The sequence below is a fragment of the Microcaecilia unicolor genome, chromosome 6 (assembly GCF_901765095.1).
Source record: "Microcaecilia unicolor chromosome 6, aMicUni1.1, whole genome shotgun sequence".
Classification (NCBI taxonomy): Eukaryota; Metazoa; Chordata; class Amphibia; order Gymnophiona; family Siphonopidae; genus Microcaecilia; species Microcaecilia unicolor.
This window is the reverse complement of record NC_044036.1, coordinates 322222806-322241863: the sequence shown is the minus strand read 5'-3', so window position 1 is coordinate 322241863 and position 19058 is coordinate 322222806. Positions and strand designations below refer to the sequence as shown.

At 41.6% G+C, this 19058-nt stretch overlaps 1 protein-coding gene across 1 annotated transcript in view; it reads left to right on the top strand.

Moving 5' to 3' along the window:
- CA10 (carbonic anhydrase 10) overlaps positions 1 to 19058 on the top strand; it is a 483383-nt gene that overhangs the window by 169242 nt on the left and 295083 nt on the right. Inside the window, exon 3 of the mRNA XM_030206387.1 lies at positions 5652 to 5794. Within this exon, the coding sequence (XP_030062247.1) occupies positions 5652 to 5794 (143 nt within the window). The remainder of the gene's footprint in view (positions 1 to 5651; positions 5795 to 19058) is intronic.

The window sequence follows — 19058 nt, the reverse complement described above, 5'->3', positions numbered from 1 at the left end:
GGAACAGGAGAGCCATGTTAGCACCAGGCCCTGCGGAATTTTGCCGCACACAGTGACAGGAGCAGGACAAGTAAGCGGGGCAGGCCCAGAGGGGGGCGCAGAGGTAGGGGCGGGCACGCCCGGAGGACACCCTGAAGGGGGGGCCCGGCTTTGTCTCTCGGTGGCCCTGTTCAGATGTACCTTTTCCTCTATTGTACACTGTAAGAGAACATTTGCCAACTCTTTGTATCGGGTTAAAATACTGTTCAAAAAAAGAAGTGCAAAAACAGCTTCCTCAGACGTAAAGAATAAAACCATTACTGTGCATTAACCCCCTAATTCTATAAAATTTGGGCATGCGCAATTTAATTGAACAATGAGCCAATTAGTGCCAATAGTTGTTTTTTAATAAGCAATTGGCGCTAATTGGAATCAATTAAGATGTACATGTATAAATTTAGGCATGTAATCTGCACCTAAATTTTACACACATCCTGAAAAAGGGGGTACAGAAATAGGAGTGTCATGGGTGGTTCAGGGTGCATCATGGGTTTGGTTTTTGGTTACACATGTAATTATAGAATAAGGCAGGGACATTTGCACCACATTTTCGTTGTGCAAATGGATGCACCTAAATTTACGCATGACCCCTGGAGCGTATGCACTATTCTATAAACCATGCCTAACTTTAGGTACAGCGTATAGAATAACACTTAAGCGGGGGGGGGGGGGGGTTCAGCTCTGATTTTTTTAGGTATGATTTATAGAAGTTAGTCCTAAGGGGATGTCATGAAATGCCTGGCACCTGCCTGGGGTTAACCCTGTGGCCACCTGGAGGGTGTGTCCCCAACACTACTGGGTACATGCTCTATAGTAGCACCCTCCTCGCACCGACTGAGTCCCGCTTGCCTCTGGGCTAGTCTCCCACTCTCAGGTTATTCCTCAGTGATTTCTAGGACACTGGGGCCACATTCCAGGAGGTCCCACAGTTCCTAGAAAGCACCCACAGACCCAAAAAACCACAAACCAGGATTCTTAGTCAGTCCAGGACAGCAGAACTAATAAACTATAGATTTATTATCACAGAACATGAACAGAAAAAGGTGAAATCAGCAAACAATAACAGGTAACTAAATATGGATCAACTATAAAACTATCTAAACATTTGTTACTATCTGGGTAGCACCTGGGGAATTCAGGAACTTAACTGTTCACAAGCCTTGAACAGGATCTCCTCTGTACCACCACACTGACATTAAAGAAAGATCCAGTACCTCCAGGCTAGATTTGAAGTCCAGAACCAATCAGAGCCCAGAGCACCAACCTTTGAAAGTATCTGGCCAATGGTAATGCAAGTTCCCCCTTTCTCAAGGCTAAATTGCAAAAGAGAAAGTAATTTTTCCTGCAACAGCTTTAAAACTGAAAACAAGTGCCATCTTCTGGCTAATTAGAAGAAATACATTTTCATGAAATTATTTATTTCAATTCACAGGCCTAAAAACCCACTGTTTCATCACAGGGGGTAATTCTGTAACAATGTGCAATTACTTTCCTTTATATCATTCTAGCTTAAGAGATGAAATACGCATCTCTTACTGAGGCATTAGCACTTCTGCCAGACATGAGGTAAGTAATTTTGGGAAGGGGAAAGGGAAATGGGACTTGATATACTGCCTTTCTGAGGTTTCTTTGCAACTACATTCAAAGCAGTTTACATATATTCAGGTACTTATTTTGTACCAGGGGCAATGGAGGGTTAAGTGACTTGCCCAGAGTCACAAGGAGCTGCAGTGGGAATTGAACTCAGTTCCCCAGGATCAAAGTCCACCGCACTAACCATGAGTGGAGGAGTGGCCTAGTGGTTAGAGTGGTGGACTTTGGTCCTGAGGAACTGAGTTCAGTTCCTCTTCAGGCACAGGCAGTTCCTTGTGACTCTGGGCAAGTCACTTAACCCTCCATTGCCCCATGTAAGCCGCATTGAGCCTGCCATGAGTGGGAAAAGCGTGGGGTACAAATGTAACATAAATAAGTTAGGTTACTCTTCCACTCCACTCCTTATGCTGACTGTAAGAAATCTTCCTTGGAAAAACTGCAGACAGCTCAAAATGCAGCAGCCAGATTAGTATACAAGGCAATGGGATTTGAAAGTACAGCCCCTTTGCTTATAACGTTACACTGGCTCCCAAGCAAAGCCAAAATAACATTCAAACTATGTACATTTGTTTTCAGAACTCTATATGGCTTAACCCCTGATTATATGCAACCTTTAATTGATCTCCCCCTTCGCAATGCTCTCCCTAGTTCAAGAGATTAGTAACCCTCTACTATCCCAGTTGCAAGAATATGATCTACAAGTCAATCTGCATGTCAGGATTCCCTTACTTCTGTACCAAATGGTGGAATTCCCTCCCAAAATTCATCAGATGGGAACCTAATTATTTGATATTCTGAAAATACCTCTGAGGCCAATATTCAAAGTGATTTAAGCGTGCAGGAAAGGCTCCTGCCCACTTAAATCACTTTGAAAATCGGCCATATTGATTTTGTTGCATTCCCTGCCACTTTCTACAAATTCCAGTATCTTTCTAACAGCAGGGCAGATCTGTCATAAGCTCTATCCATGATGAGCATTGAAGAGTAAAGAATGTATCTTAAAATTACCCTGTGCATCAACATGCTACCCTGTGGTCGATAACTCTAGACGTATCAATGATGCATCGATTACTCACAGCACTTAGCATTTCTATCATGAGTCAAAGTTGACAAGCAAAAAACTTTACCACGAGGAAGAATGATGTTATTCTAGTACATCTTATGCCTTTGAAGCCCAAAGAGAATTCTGAAGGGAACTGAACTGTTAATTTGGGAAACCACGTTTTGATAGGTAATATATTTTCAAGATTTCTGTCTGTCTGTCTTTCTTTCTTTACTTACTTACTTCATTTGTATCCCACATTTTCCCACCTCTTTGCAGGCTCAATGTGGGTTACATTATGCCTTAATGGCGATCGCCATTTCCGGATGTAGAAATACAGAATATTATTGCATTTAAAGTACAGAAAATATTTGGGACCTGACTTCATCTACCCATTCTGCCTTACAAAACTTGATTTTGAAAAACATGGAGACGATTAAGGTTCTATCAGAGACTGCTCTAAAACAGATTCAAACTAGTGACTCCCAAGCTACCGAGGTTCGAAGGTTGTCTGAAAAAATTGAGAAATTTGATCTTGTGGGACAAACTTTTATTAAAGACAAAAACTTCACCTTGAGACGCTTGGAATACTTGGAAAACTACTCAAAGAGACTGACTTTGCGTTTTATAAATTTTCCTAGATCTCCTATGGTGGTGCCAACTCAAATGATCAGAAAGTATTTAATGGAAATTCTGGGAATGCCGGAAAATTCCTTGCCACTTATAACTAGAGCTTATTATATACAAACGGATGAGAAATCATCTGAAAATCAACAAATACAAGGTGCAATAAGTCTTACGGCATTCCTCGAATCTTCTTTGGAGGTCATAACTCAAAGAACTACACTTTTGGTAACATTTGCGTTGGAAATAGACAGAGACGCAGTCCTTAAACTTTCCCTGAGACACTTGGATTCTCTGTTTTTGAGGTCAAAGATTAGGGTATTTCCTGATTTGGCTAGGGATACCCAACAAAGGCGTAGAAAGTTTTTGATTCTACGCCCTAGAACAATAGCAATAGGTGCAGACTTTATTCTGAGATATCCATGTATATGTAGAATAAAATTTCAATCCAAGCAATACCAATTCTTTGATCCAAAACAGTTGGAGGAATTTCTGTTAAGCAGAGAGGAGGTAAATGTAAAAGTCTAGTCACACACGCACCACTGTATGGCAGCTTGGAGTCAGCCGCTCGAGATGTAACTTGCTCTTTTGATTTACTTATTTGGTGATTATGCTTTATATTTAAGTATTTGAAATTTTCTATAAGTCTTGGATCATTACCTTAATTTGGGATCGATAGTAGAATACACTAGTGGAATGACTGTTAGAATTTTGTTTATGATTTGCTGATATGTGTATTATCACTCATAAGGATTTATTATGATTGTTAAAAATATATAAATAAAGAATTTAAAAAAAAAATAAAGTACAGAAAATATAAAATAAATTAGAAGTAAATAGATACATAAATCATTTCAGGTATAAGAGGACAAGGGTAATGTGTAACGTTCAATAATGACATTGTGATTTTAGTAAACAAATAGAAAGAGATCAATGATAACTTGTTCTGGTAAAAGGTTTTGGTGTCTTAAGGGGCAACTGGGTCTTTTACCGCATTGCTTGATTTCTGTTGTGTTTCATGAGATTCAGTGCTTATAATGCTGCCATCTCTGTTTTCCTTTATTTATGTAAATGCAACTCCACTGATTATTCTGCACGTACTGTATGTACACATAACAAACTTGTGCCCCTAATCTATACACAGCGCACCTAACTTCTCTCACACAGAAGGAAAACCAAAACACAAAATAAAAGGCAACAAAAATCCTCCAGGATTGGGATAGCAAGCAGATCTTTGTTGTCAGACCCGACATGGACTGGGTTTCGGCATCTATGTCTGCGTCAGGGGTCTATGTGATGATTCTCTGAAGAAATAAAAGCTCTTCAAAAGGTCCAGATGATTGGTCATAAGATCAGTGCTAAAGGCATCAGAAATTCGCCACGCACAAGCGCCGGTGTGCCAAGCATTTCACAAAACGGTGACCGGGCTAGTCACTAAGCGCTAATATTTAGCCGAGACAGCTGGCTGTCTCATGCTGAATGTTAGCTCTTAGCTGGCTTAAGGCTATTTAACCAGCCAGGAACCATCCTTGGTTGGTTAAATAGCACTGAATGTCGGGCAGTAAAGTCAGTAGAATAGCGCCTAAGCGCAGTTACGCAACATAACTGCAACTTGGTGCCAGTTAACAGGCTCATTAGTAACGAAAGCCAATTAGCGTCCACTTAAACAATTAAGTTAGGCACTATTCTGTAACTTGCATGCTAGTTAAAAAATTGTGACTAAGTTTAGAGAATTAGGGGGATAGGCCTATATGTGTGCACTTTTACCCACATTTAGGGGCCCTTTTACTAAGCCGCATAAGCATCTACACGCGCCCAACATGTGCCAAAATGGAGTTACTGCCAGACTACCGCGTGGCTCTTGCGGTAATTTCATTTTTGGCGTGCATCCGATATGCACGTCTGAAAAATATTTTTTTTTATTTTCGGGTGCGCATAACGGATGTGCGCAGGTCATTACTGCCTGGATTCTCTACCGCAAGGTCAATGGCTGGCGGTAAGGTTTCAGACCCAAAATGGACAGGTGGCAGTTTTCATTTTGCTGTACGTCCGTTTTCGGCCAAAAAAATAAAAGGAATTCTTTGTAGGTGCGCTGAAAAATAATTCTGCGTGCATCCAAAACATGCGTCTACCCTACCGCAGGCCATTTTTCAGGGCACCTTAGTAAAAGGACCCCTTAGGAAGGTATTCCAAAGGCAGTGATAGCTAGGTGGAATTTTCATTTGAGCACATACTTTTAGCTCTTAAAAACTAGACGAAACTACTCGTAACATACAGTAGAACGACTTGTGTACATGAAATTTATGAAATTGGTGTATCCTTTGCTTTTTCTTTTTCTTTTTTTATTTGACAGTTCCTTCCTTTTGGGGATTGGTGAACTCAGCCTGGAATCTATGCTCTGTCGGAAAAAGACAGTCACCGATCAATATAGAGACCAGCCATATGATCTTTGACCCCTTTCTCTCACCACTTCGCATTAACACCGGGGGCAGAAAGGTAAGCCTACTAATATATCTGTCTGAAAATAGATGATGATCTGTTTCTGATGACTGAAGAGGCTGCAGATCCATGCTTACACATGATTGCTTTAAGATGAATCAGAAACCAAAAATATGTTCTGTTCTGTATTGCTGCAGTGGCTTCCATTTGCAAGGTTTCGGCTACCTACTTTGATGTGAATATCCTTACGCAATGTATTTTCAAGAGGGTCCTATTCTGTGTGAAATTTAGAACGCCACAAAAATCAATATTTGGGAAGGGCCCTCGTAGAGCATAACGCTGTTTCTGCCCAAGGCCAACACAAATACCTCCTTTGTAGCATAAAGGGAGAGATATTCAACTGCCCTGTAGCTCAGGATTAATTCCTTAAGAAAGCAAAAATTAATTTGGTGTTGGGCGCTGTGTCAGTCAGTGCTGTAACATTTTGTCCTACTCCGATTGAACATCGGGAGTAGATTTATATTATTTAAAAATGGACTGTAAAGAATATTGCATTTGACAAAGTAGAGCGCTGTGACAGTCCTCGTGGTAAAGGTTTGCTGTTTCCTTTCCAACCCCCTAGGCTTCAGGTGGACTCTGAATCTGGACCGCAACTGTTACTTACAAACTTTCATAGAAGAATTCAAATGGAGAGTTTAATATTCAAAGCTGTTTAATCGGGCAGGATAGACTCCTGCCTAGTTAAATCACCTGTGTGGGGCTATCTGCTGTTATTCAGCAGCTGATAACCAGATAACGCCACTGAATATCAGTACTGTGGTGCACCATTAAAGCACCTGATCGTTTTATACGCGGTAATAACCTGCCTCCCAACATCATAGAATCATTTGCCCTAAATGCTAATCTATAAGGGTGTGTGGAATAAAAGAGGAGGCAGGGGAGTTGTGTTATTTAAAGATAGTCTTACGTTTAATAAGGAGGAATTACCTGCTCTTGATGGATTAGAAATTTTGATATTGACTTCACCACTCCTAAATGTTGTTTTATGTTGTTGTGGGTGATTTTGATTTGCGCATAGATTAATACAATTCAGATGATACAGTTGATAGGTTGGAAACAGATTGTGGATGTACCAGTACAAACAGGTGGTCATGTTTTAGATTCAGGGGTCCTTTTATTAAGCTGTAGGAGAAAAAGGGCTCTGAGGTTGTGGTGGGGGCTGTTTTCCCCATGCCCCAGGACCCTTTTTTTACTGCAGCGGGTAAAAAGCCCCCCCCCCCCCCCAAAAAAAATGGCCACGTGGTAAGATAACCCTTACCACATGGCCATGTGGCGGGGAGCACTTACCGCCACCCATCCTACGGGAACCCAGCGATAATCAGGCTGTACACGGCGATGCCCAATTACTGCCGGGTTAGCTTCGCTAGACAAAACAAATCTCCAGAGCGCCGGAAATGACTCGTGTTCCAGCCAGAACTACCGCCAGCGGTTGCATTGGGTCCACGGTACTTCCAGGTGAGCGAGTGGTAAGACCGCATTGGGCTTGCCACTGCTTCATAAAAGACCCCCTCAGTTTTTATTATCAAAAGACGACCTTTTAACTTATCCAGAATTGAGGAGGTTTTATCCCTTCCTTGGTCCTACCACTGTATTGGTTACTTTCCGTTGAAATTAGAGACAGGAAAAGCACATCATGAGCCCACAAAGACATATCATCATCGGTATACCTATGAAATACCTGATTTGCAAATGACTTTACCTACTAATTTAAATAGTCTTTGAGACATTGGATGTTACAACGGCTGTCGGCCCATGGAATTCAGCCTTATTAAAATCGCCGGATGCTATTGCACCCATGAAAGAATGCCAAATGACTTGCTTAAACGTAAACTTAGGCAGAGTGAAAAAGAATGGAGGAAATACCTATCCAGAATCATGTTAGAGAAATATAACCTTAAAGCTCAGACTTATAAAACAGCAAGTTTTAACGCTAAAAAAAAACTTTATTTCAATACCATCGTCGAGTCTGCTCTATCAGAATCAAAGCAGCTATTTGCCGTAGTACAGCATTTAAAATCTGACCCTGTCTTTGTATCATTCAGTTACACTTTTAACTAGTCAGGACTTTGAAATGAGATTTGCTTCTAAAGTATCAAGAATGTTTAGTCAATTTGAAATGGAAAAACCCAATTGAAATTATCTGGCTGCTGTCAGAAGGGAAGTTATGGTCAAATGTTCAACAGTTATGCCTGAACTGAAGAACATTGGATCCATGTCATCCTTTGATTGTTAGCAGAATTACCAATATGGTCTTTTACTTGTATTTTTAATAAATCATTTGTTCAAGGGAAGTTACCAGATTCATTGAAAGAAGCTATAATAAAACTATAAATTAAAAATAGCTCTCTGGGTCCAACTCTAGTGGAAAACTATAGGTCTATTTCTTCATTACCATTTCTTTCAAATATAATTGAAAATGTAGTTTATGATCAACTATTTGAATTATCTTAGACATCAATCAATTTGGTTTCAGGGAAATAGGATACAGAAACATTAATACCTATCTTGGATTTGGTAAGCAAAGGTTTTGATGAAAAGAAATGTTTTTCTTAGTTATTTTAGGTATTTCATCTGCCTTTAACACTATAAATTATGTAATATTAATCATTTGCAGTCTATTGGATTGACTAGTTTACGTGGAGGGGCATAATCGAATGAAAACGTCTATCTCCATGGGCGTTTATCTCCGAGAACGGGTCCGTGAAGGGGCGGACCGAACCGTATTTTCGAAAAAAAAATAGACGTCCATGTTTTATTCGACAATTTGTGAGCTGGGCGTTTTTGTTTTTAAGCGATAATGGAAAATGAAAGCACCCAGCTCAAAAACGAATAAATCCAAGGCATTTGTTCGTGGGAGTTGCCAGGATTCGTAGTGCACTGGTCCCCCTCACATACCAGGACACCAACTGGGCACCCTAGGGGGCACTTTTACAAAAACAAAAAAAAGGTACAAGAGCTCCCAGGTGCATAGCACCCTTCCCTTGTGTGTTGAGCCCCCCAAATCCCCCTCAAAACCCACTGCCCACAAGTCTACACCATTACTATAGCCCTAAGGGGTGAAGGGGGGCACCTACATGTGGGTACAGTGGGTTTGGGGGGGTTGGACGACTAAGCATTAAGCAGCACAATTGTAACAGGTAGGGGGGATGGGCCTGGGTCCACCTGCCTGAAGTCCACTGCACCCCCTAACAACTGCTCCAGGGACCTGCATACTGCTGCCAGGGAGGTGGGTATGACATTTGAGGGTGAAAATAAAAAGTTGTGAAACATCATTTTTTGTGGTGGGAGGGGGTTAGTGACCACTGGGGGAGTCAGGGGAGGTCATCCCCGATTCCCTCTGGGGGTAATCTGGTCATTTAGGGCACTTTGGGGGCCTTATTCGTGAAAAAACAGGGTCCAGGAAAAGTGCCCTAAATTCTAGCTACAAACGCATACTTTTTTTCCATTATCGGCAAAAGGCGCCCATCTCTGTTCGGGTGATAGCCATGCCCCAGTCCCGCCTTCACCACGCCTCCGACACGCCCCCGTCAACTTTGTACGCTTCCGCGATGGAGTGCAGTTGAAAACGTCCAAGTTCGGCTTTCGATTATACCGTGTTATTCGTTTTTGTGAGATAAACGTCCATCTCCTGATTTAGGTCGGAACTTGGGCGTTTTTCTCGTTCGATTATAAGCAGGTAAGCCACGGTAGCGTGTTCAGCTCACGGTACAAATCAGCTGGTGATAAAAGCCAAGACACTCATAGAAATATGATTTCTACTGTGAGCTTTAAAACACTGCCACTGCTTAGTAAAAGGCCCCCTTAGATTGGTTCTCTTCATTCTTATCTGGGAGAAACTTTTATGTACTGAAAGTCTGAGTGAAATCTATAGACATGGATTGTCCTACTAGGGTTCCACAAGGATCTTCTTTATTGGCTATATTATTTAATATTTTTGGTTACCTTAATATAGATAATGTAATTGTCTGAACTTGCAATTTAGACTCCCTGTTCACATTCAGTTTTTACTTTAAATCTGTGGAAGATTCTCTCAATGTGTTGTGCTCGTGTTTGCAATCTACTGTATTAATCAGTGGATGAAAGGCAACGATTTGCAGCTGAATGTTTCTAAAACCTAGATTCTGATACTATCAGGATACCCTTCAAATAATATTCCTGCTAACTTCCTCATTGGGGATGTATCCATTCTGATTTCTCCCAAATTTTGAATTTTATCAACAAAGTTGGATTCTGCTTCAACCATGAAATTTAAAGTGCAAAAAGGTATTCGACTCGTCCCTTCTAAACTACGAGTCATTAGAAGATTAAGAGATCTTATCAATGAGATTGGTAATTCAAAACATTGTTAATCCGTGTTTTGATTACTCCAATAGTTTGTTAACTGGATTATCTAAAACTTTTACTAAGCTGCATAGGCGCCTACATGAACCCAACGTGCGTCAATTTGGAGTTTCCGGCCGGCTACCGCGAGGCCTGGGTGGTAATTTCATTTTTTGCATGCATCTGCTACACACACCAGAAAAGAATTTTTATTTTCCTGCATGCGGCGGAAACCGGGTGGTAATCGTCATTCTATGTGCATAGATGATTACTGCATGAGACCTTACTGCTAAGTCAATGGCTGACGGTAAGGTCTCAGACCCAAAATGGATGTGTGCCAGTTTTTATTTTGCCGCACGTCCATTTTTGGCAAAAATTTTAAAAAGGCCTTTTTTACAGGTGCGCTGAAAAATGGATCTGCATGTGCCCAAAATGCGTGCCTACACTAGCGCAGCCGATTTTTCATCGCACCTTAGTAAAAGGACCTCTTAAAGCGTTGCAATTTGCAAGTGATTCAAAATGCTACTGCAAGAATCTTTACTGTTTATTCATGTTTTATTCATATATCCACAGTCTTAAAGAACTTACATTGGCTTCCAATAGAACAGAGAATTAAATTTAACATTTTACTTTTGGTTTTCAAGGTACTTAGCAATAATATTTCTGTTCTTTCAAGTAGTTTAAGAACATTAAGATCGGCTAGGATGGCTTTATTGTAAATACCCTCATTTCCATTGTAAGAATATCGATCTTCCATTTTCAATATTGTAGGACCTAAGCTCTGGAAGTACCTGTTAAGCTAAGAGCGATTCAAAATGTGGAGATATTTAAAAGAGAATTGAAAACTGTGTTGTTTCAGCAGGTTTATGGTGTTGACTAATGGCATTAGTGAGGATTCCCAGACAGAGCTTAACAGTAAAGAGGCGGCTTAACTGTTTTGAGTGTTTTTATATTGCATTGTCTTGTTTTTATTGTTCATTTGATGTGTTGATTATGTATGTATTTCTTGTTACCGCTGAGGATGTTTAGATCGTGCAAGCTATAAATAGTGTAAATAAATTAAATTATGTTTAAGTGGCATCATGCGCCTCTGTGAGGGGGGTCATACATATGGGTGGAGCTTGGGAGGACATAAGCATGTCTCCCACTGATCCACGCACATTATAGAACGCTATAAGAAGGACGTGAAGCTTACTGCATTTACATGTGCCCATTTTACGCCAGCCAATTACCTACCATAAGTGGGCACATGTACATTTTGGTGCCAGTTTGAGCTAGAATTCTATAATGGAAGCTGGAACCTAGATGCCATTATAGAATTGGCATGAACTGTTTCAATTCCCACCTCCGTGTCCTTTCTGAAACTGGGTTCATTGTGTTTCACATTGTTTCTTTTTATAATTTATGCCAGATTTTTTTTTTCTCTTACTTTAAAAAAGCATACAAGTATTATTCAGCTTCATTGCAGGCTATATTTCAATCGAATACATCCTAGCCGTGGTACTATACAGTAAATTATGTGGTTATGCCTTCTGGAAGACTCGATGCATTTCATGATGCACATTGTTGCAACTGTCTCAATGGCTTCCTCTTCCACAAAGATACACATACTATAATCTGCTTTTCATAGAATTTGATCAAGTCATACAGATGATCAAATTTAATAATATATTGTCTGGTGTGTGGGTTGGAAAGCTGAGCATATCTTCCTGTAATATCCCTCATAGCTTTTTCAATGGTAGTTTGAAGATTCTGCACAGTAGATTAATGCTTAAGCTAAATGGTACTTAAGGAAAAAAAATTAATTTACTGTACACACACAATACTAAGCAGTTTTCTTTAACTGAAAAGACCAAAGTACATTTGTAAGAATTAAAGATAGTAAACGGATCCTCTACCAGTTGGTTTTTATTGCCAGTACAATAAGGCAGCAATGATGAACTCTGGTTCTTGACTGTCACAATATGGTCTGCTTTGCAATATAGCCAAGCAATTCAAATTCAAAGCAAATCTGAGCAAGTGCAAAGTGAAGCATGTGGGAAAGAGGAACCCAAACTACAGCTACGTGATGCAAGGTTCCACATTAGGAGGCACCGACCAGGAAAAGAATCTAGGTGTCGTCGTTGACAGTACGTTGAAACCCTCTGCTTATTGTGCAGTGGTGGTGAAGAAAGCAAATAGGTATTACTAGGAAAGGAATGGAAAATGAGGATGTTATATTGCCTTGGTATCGCTCCATGGTACGACCGCACTTTGAATACTGTGTTCAATTCTGGTCACGGCATCTCAAAAAAGATATAGTGGAATTAGAAAAGGTACAGAGAGGGGTGACGAAAATGTTAAAGGGGATGGGACGACTTCCTTATGAGGAAAGGCTGAAGTGGCTAGGAGAAAAGACAGCTGAGGGGAGATATGATAAAGGTATATAAAATAATGAGTAGAGTGGAATGGGTAGATGTGAATCACTTGTTTACTCTTTCCAAAAATACTAGGACTAGGGGGCATGCAATGAAGTTGCAAAGTAGTAAATTTAAAACAAATTGAAGAAAATATTTCTTCACTCAATGTGTAATTAAACTCTGGAATTCATTGCCAGAGAATGTGGTAAAAGCTGTTAGTGGGGTTTAAAAAAGAAGGTTTGGATATCTTCCTAAAAGAAAAGTCCATAAGTCATTATTGAAATGGACTTGGGGAAAATCCACTGCTTATTTCTAGGATAAGCAGAATAAAATGTATTGTACTGTTTTGGGATCTTGCCGGGTACTTGCGACCTAGAATGGCCACTGTTGGAAACAGGATACTGGGCTTGGTGGACCTTCAGTCTGTCCCAGTATGGCAATGCTTATGTTCTTATGTTAACCTGCTATCAATACTCAAACATAATTATGTGGTTAGCATCAGTTAGTAACTTCATAAATGCTCTGTTTTTAATGTTTGCTGCCAGCAAACAGATGCATTTTGTTCATATACAGTATGTTAATATTCTGCCAAAATGTATCTGTAAAACATCAATTATACTAAAAGATGTCACCCTGCCATATTGCATGCTAACACGCCTTAACATGCATTGTTTACCGCAAGTCCCATTTATATCATGGGACTTATTTACTAATAACTCACTTTAATGGTATTAATGCATGCTTAACATGTAAGGATACTTTAGTAAATCTAGGACCAATCTGAGGAGAGACCAGTGCATTCTGGCTGCAGGTCCAAAAGTTATGCGACAATGGTTATGTTCAGCCATTGGATAACTTTATCCCTGTAAGTGTAGAAATAGAAACCCTAACTTTAAACCAGGGGTTCTCAACCCAGTCTTTAGGACACACCCAGCCAGTCATGTTTTCAGGATACCCATAATGAATATGCATTAGATAAATTTGTAGGCATTATCTCTACTGAAGGCAAATCTATCTCATGCATAAGACTAAGGAGGCTAGGGCTTTTCAGTTTGGAGAAGAGACGGCTGAGGGGAGACATGATAGAGGTATATAAAATAATGAGTGGAGTGGAACAGGTGGATGTGAAGCGTCTGTTCATGCTTTCCAAAAACACTAGGACTAGGGGGCATGCGATGAAACTACAGTGTAGTAAATTTAAAACAAATCGGAGAAAATGTTTCTTCACCCAACGCATAATTAAACTCTGGAATTCATTGCCGGAGAACATGGTGAAGGCGGTTAGCTTGGCAGAGTTTAAAAAGGGTTTGGACAGTTTCCTAAAGGACAAGTCCATAAACCACTTCTAAATGGACTTGGGAAAATTCCACAATTCCAGGAATAATATGTATAGAATGTTTGTACGTTTGGGAAGCTTGCCAGGTGCCCTTGACCTGGATTGGCCGCTGTCGTGGACAGGATGCTGGGCTCGATGGACCTTTGGTGTTTTCCCAGTGTGGCATTACTTATGTACTTATGGATCCTGAAGCCTGACTGGTTGGATGTACCCTGAGGACTGGGTTGAGAACCACTGCTTTATATAGATAACTTATCCATTTCAGTTTAGGGCCACATATTCAGCTGTCTGACTTATACAGATGGACTGACTGAGAATCTGAATACATATTTTAGGGAGGTGTGGCTCTACCTGGGCTGGGGAATATATACACCTGTCCCCGTCTCAGATTTACTGTTTGCCGGCAATAAGAAGGTTGAGAGGAAGAAGGTCTGTGCACGCATTTATTATGACATGGCAAAAAGCAGCGAACAAAAGTATGAAGTAGATTTGTTTTCTTAGCAGCAGTTTCATTACAAAATACTATCTTGCAACAACTAATACATTTCCCTATTTAGACCTAAACCAAGCTAGCAGAAAGACTGACTCACAAATCTAAGACCAAAGGAAAATTCTTGTGACTGAGCTCCAGCCAAAATGAAAATAAAACCATATAACCCTTTGTGGTGGACATGCACTGACTCAAGGTCCATTCCCAGGAAGACAGTTGCTCCACGATGAGACAGGATTTATTTCCTTATGCTGGGTCCCACCAATCCAGTCTTCAAGACGGGAAGACACATGTGTGGTATACAGAGGGGTAGGTGAGAAAGTACAATGTCCCTAAGAGTTTGTCAGTCTTAGGGCGTTACCTTGGCTGGCAACACAGAAAGAACCAGGCACACCCATTAAAGGGGGGCCGACCACAACCGGGCTGAAGGCCAGCGAAGACAGAAGTGTGGGGGAGGGTACAGGGAGGGCCTAGCTAGAGAGCAGAGGTAGTAGTGGGAGGGAAACAAGGGGTAGCAAGGGGAGGGGGCAGGAAAGAAGGGGAGGAGCAAGGGAGGAGGAGAGAGGAATTTGAACTGCACAGGAAGTCCTTTTGAATTTGGAAGCAGGAGAAGAGCAACCCTGGGCAGCAGCTCCTGAAATTTTTACAGGCACATGTTTTGTGTCTGCCCTGGGCAGAGCTTGTGCAGAGTACAGCCAAAGAAGCTCTTATAGCAGAGCACGATATTCCAGCAAATTGAGAACAAATTTTACGGTATGTAGACATTTAAAACTTTGTGCAGCTGCAAGGCATTTTAGCTTTCTCCTGCCGACCCCCATTTAGCTTTTCCAGGATGGCCGGCCATCTCAGGTTAGCTGCCTATCTCACGGCATTACGCGCACTAGGCTAGAGTCCCACATACGCTGCCCATGGCGCATGGCAGATGGGTTTGCCACAGCGCGGTTGCCGTTTTTGGCCAGCCATGCAGTGCTCGCAATCCGCAGTGCATAGCACGGCACTGAGGCACGACTCGGAAGACCTTGTGCACAGTACTGAACCGAAGCGCAAACGATCTCAGGGAGACGAAAACACCTTTAATGGTACGTCATTTTTGCTCTTCTCCTGCCTCAGCGGCACACCACACGTTAAGATGCGGTGATGGCCGGCCACTAATACTTGGCCGACAGTTACGCACTATACGGCAACGGACCTTCGAGCCCCGTTGTGGCCGGCCACGCCGTGTTATCTAATTCGAAAAATTAATGCGTTATAAGCTGTTCATGCCAATACGGCGACGGACCTTAAAACCCGTTATGGCCCATTTCGGTTGATCCGGCAGACCTAGTGCATAGCACGGCACTGAGGCATGACTTGGAAGAACTTGTGCACAGCACTGAACCGAAACGCAAACGATCTCAGGGAGACGAAAACATCTTTAATGGTACGTCATTTTTGCTCTTCTCCTGCCTCAGCGGCACACCGCATGTTAAGATGCGGTGATGGCCGGCCAATAATACTTGGCCGACAGTTACGCGCTATACGGCAACGGACCTTTGAGCCCCATTGTGGCTGGCCACGCCGTGTTATCAAATTCGATAAATTAATGCGGTATAAGCCGTCCATTACTGTGTGCAAATCTCTGAACACTGGAAGCCGTCTTTCTGATTGTGGATCAGAGCTTACCAATACTCATAAAGTAAATCAGACATTTGCCTTCAGTGGTGCGAGACAGAATGTAGATGAGGAATGCCGAGATACCAAGGCTGGCTGAAGATGGTAGGAACACTGTTCAAGGTTTTCAAGCTAGTCTTGAGGTTGAGAAGACCTCAGCTGCTTCACTACAGATACACCGCGGGAAAGCAATGAACAATAGCTCTTTCATAGTTCACATTCAAGCAGCATGGTTGGTCTGTAGTGTCCACAAGTCCAGAGTGCTTTGCAGCAGAATCCAGCGGTTTGGTTCTAGCATCACATGGCAGATAAAAGGTTAGTCAGGCCACAGCCCTAGAATATATCCGTATATATTTGTACCCATATATCAAGGTAACCTATCCATATACGAACGTTGACCCAAACCCTGTGTGAGGAAAACCTGTGTATCCACTGTGGAAATCCTGAAAGCCAGAGCAGTTTGTGACACTTGAGGATTGATGTTCATGCTCCCTAATATATGGCACCTGCCAAGCTTTGCTGAAGTAATGACTAAGAAGGACAACTGTGATTGCCATATTTCAGCACTGCAGGGATATGAATAAATGAAGTGCCAGCAATGGTCCGGAAGGAATGAATTGTAATAAGGACATCAATGTCATCTCTAAACTGATTTATGATGGATTTTCTTGGGTCTTAATATGATGCCAAAATGTTCAATATATTCTAAAAGTTAACATCTATTTTACAAACGTGATGAAAACTTTAATAAAGGAGAAAATTGCAATGTAATACTTACTACTGACAAGGGTATTTCGCTTTCTTCATATATTTTTTAAGTACGTAGTTGCATCTGTTAAAACACCATAAAGCAGTTGAAATGCTTCAGAATAATCTAGCAAAGCGGATTACTAACAATTAAACACGTTTGTTATTCTACAGATAAATTTGGACTTTTAAATGTGCCTTGGGTTGGTCGACGCTTCAGTGCCACTATCTGTATAGGGAGCAGTTCTGACTATCTGGATAGTATGGTCACCGTACCAACGCCATCCTCTGCCTTAGGCCTGCTACTAAATATACAGGGGTCGATATTCAACAAGATTTAACAAGCCAAAAACTGCTCTTTGCTGGTTAAATTGCCTGTTTGGGGCTAACCAGTCATTTTCAGTGGCACATAAACCAACTAGTACCGCCGAAAATAACCGGTTACATAGTAACATAGTAGATGACGGCAGAAAAAGACCTGCACGGTCCATCTAGTCTGCCCAACAAGATGAACTCTTATGTGCTACTTCTTGTGTATACCTTACCTTGATTTGTATCTGCCATTTTCAGGGCACAGACCGTAGAAGTCTTGCCCAGCACTAGCCCCGCCTCCCAAACACCAGCCCTGCCTCCCAATCTCGGCTAACTGAAATCTGGCTATTTTGGGGGCATTCTGGGGATGGAGTCAGCACATGGCTGGTGAAGTAATGATATTCAGAAACTTAACTGGCCAAGTTAACCGCATAAATAGGACCACATAAAAGTCAGTTCTATCTTTGGGGCCCTTTTACTAAGGCACGTAGGCGCCTACGCACGTCAGTTTGCAATACTGCCCGGCTACTGCAAGCCCCAGGCAGTAAATCCGATACACGCAGCTAACCAGGCAATAATCGGCAGTATATGTGTGCTGATGATTACTGCCCGATTAACGCGCGAGACCTTACTGCTAAGTCAATGGGTGGCGGTAAGGTCTCAGGTCCAAAATGGACACGCGCCAATTTTTTATCTTGCCACACATCCATTTTCAGCCCCAAAAAAGGCCTTTTTTGCATGCGCGCTGAAAAATGGATGTGCGTATGTCCAATACGTGTGCCTACAACAGTGCAGGCCATTTTTTGGTGCACCTTAGTAAAAGGACCCCTTTATGCGGTAATGCATAGCCAGTTAAGTGCTGAATATCATGCTTAACTAGCTATGCATTAGCGAGATCCAGAAAACCTAAAATTTAAGTGCCAGTGCCCTGGACATAGCCCAGCATTGAAGTTCTGGGTTTAGCACCAGCAGCAGTCAACAAAATGCTGATCGCCATCGTCTGAGTATCGGGCCCATAAGATTTCTAGATAGCGCCACCATCTGGATAATTATTTAGCCCTCCTTCACTCTGCCCTAATTCTGGCTCCTTCTTGTACTAGTGAAGGACAGTTCTACAATCCAGGCACCCACCATTTATAAATGTATATAATACTAGCATTTATGTGCATAAGGGGGTAGTTGATCAAGCTGCCTTAAGACCATAATGTACATTATTTGGCTCTTAACATGTGTTAAAGGCTCTAATGCACGTTTTGGTGCCCTAACACAAAGTTATTTAGGTTACCCCGGGGTACGCGATGCAAAACATTCAAATGCATGCAAAACACCTCATTACTATGTAAATTATATAATGGGAAAGGAAAGGAGATGAGATTTCCTATTCGTCATGGCTTACTCCACTGGCAGCTCCAATGCTTAGCCTCTCCCACTTGCTGTCGCTTCACCCCTGTCATCTACCCTGTGTTATCCCCTGTTCTTACCCCTCCTGTCACTTTCTGTTTCTGGATGGAAACTATACAAAGCGGATCGTTGATAAACCAAAATATATTTATTGATGTAAACAAGTTAAAATATGCATACATCATTGTCCTGTTTTGTATCCTGGTTTATTGTAAACCACATTGCGCCTGCTCGTGTGGTTAAATGTGGGGTAGAAATGTACTAAAATAAATAAATTTGATATACTGCTTTTCTGTGGTTACAATCAAAGTGGTTTACTTATTATATACAGGTACTTATTTTGTTAAGTGACTTGCCCAGAGTCACAAAGAGCTGCAGTGGGATTCAAACCCAGTTCCCCTGGTTTTCAGGTCACTGAACTAACCATTAGGCTACTCCTCCACACCATACCATAAACTGGCCGGTTAAATAGTGTTAAAGCGCCTAACCACAGATATTCGGTGGGAGATAACCGGTTATCACCCTCATGAATATCCCGGTTAGTGACTAGCCGCTAACTGGCTATATCTTGTGACATAAACCAGTTAGGCTTGGTTATTCAGCACC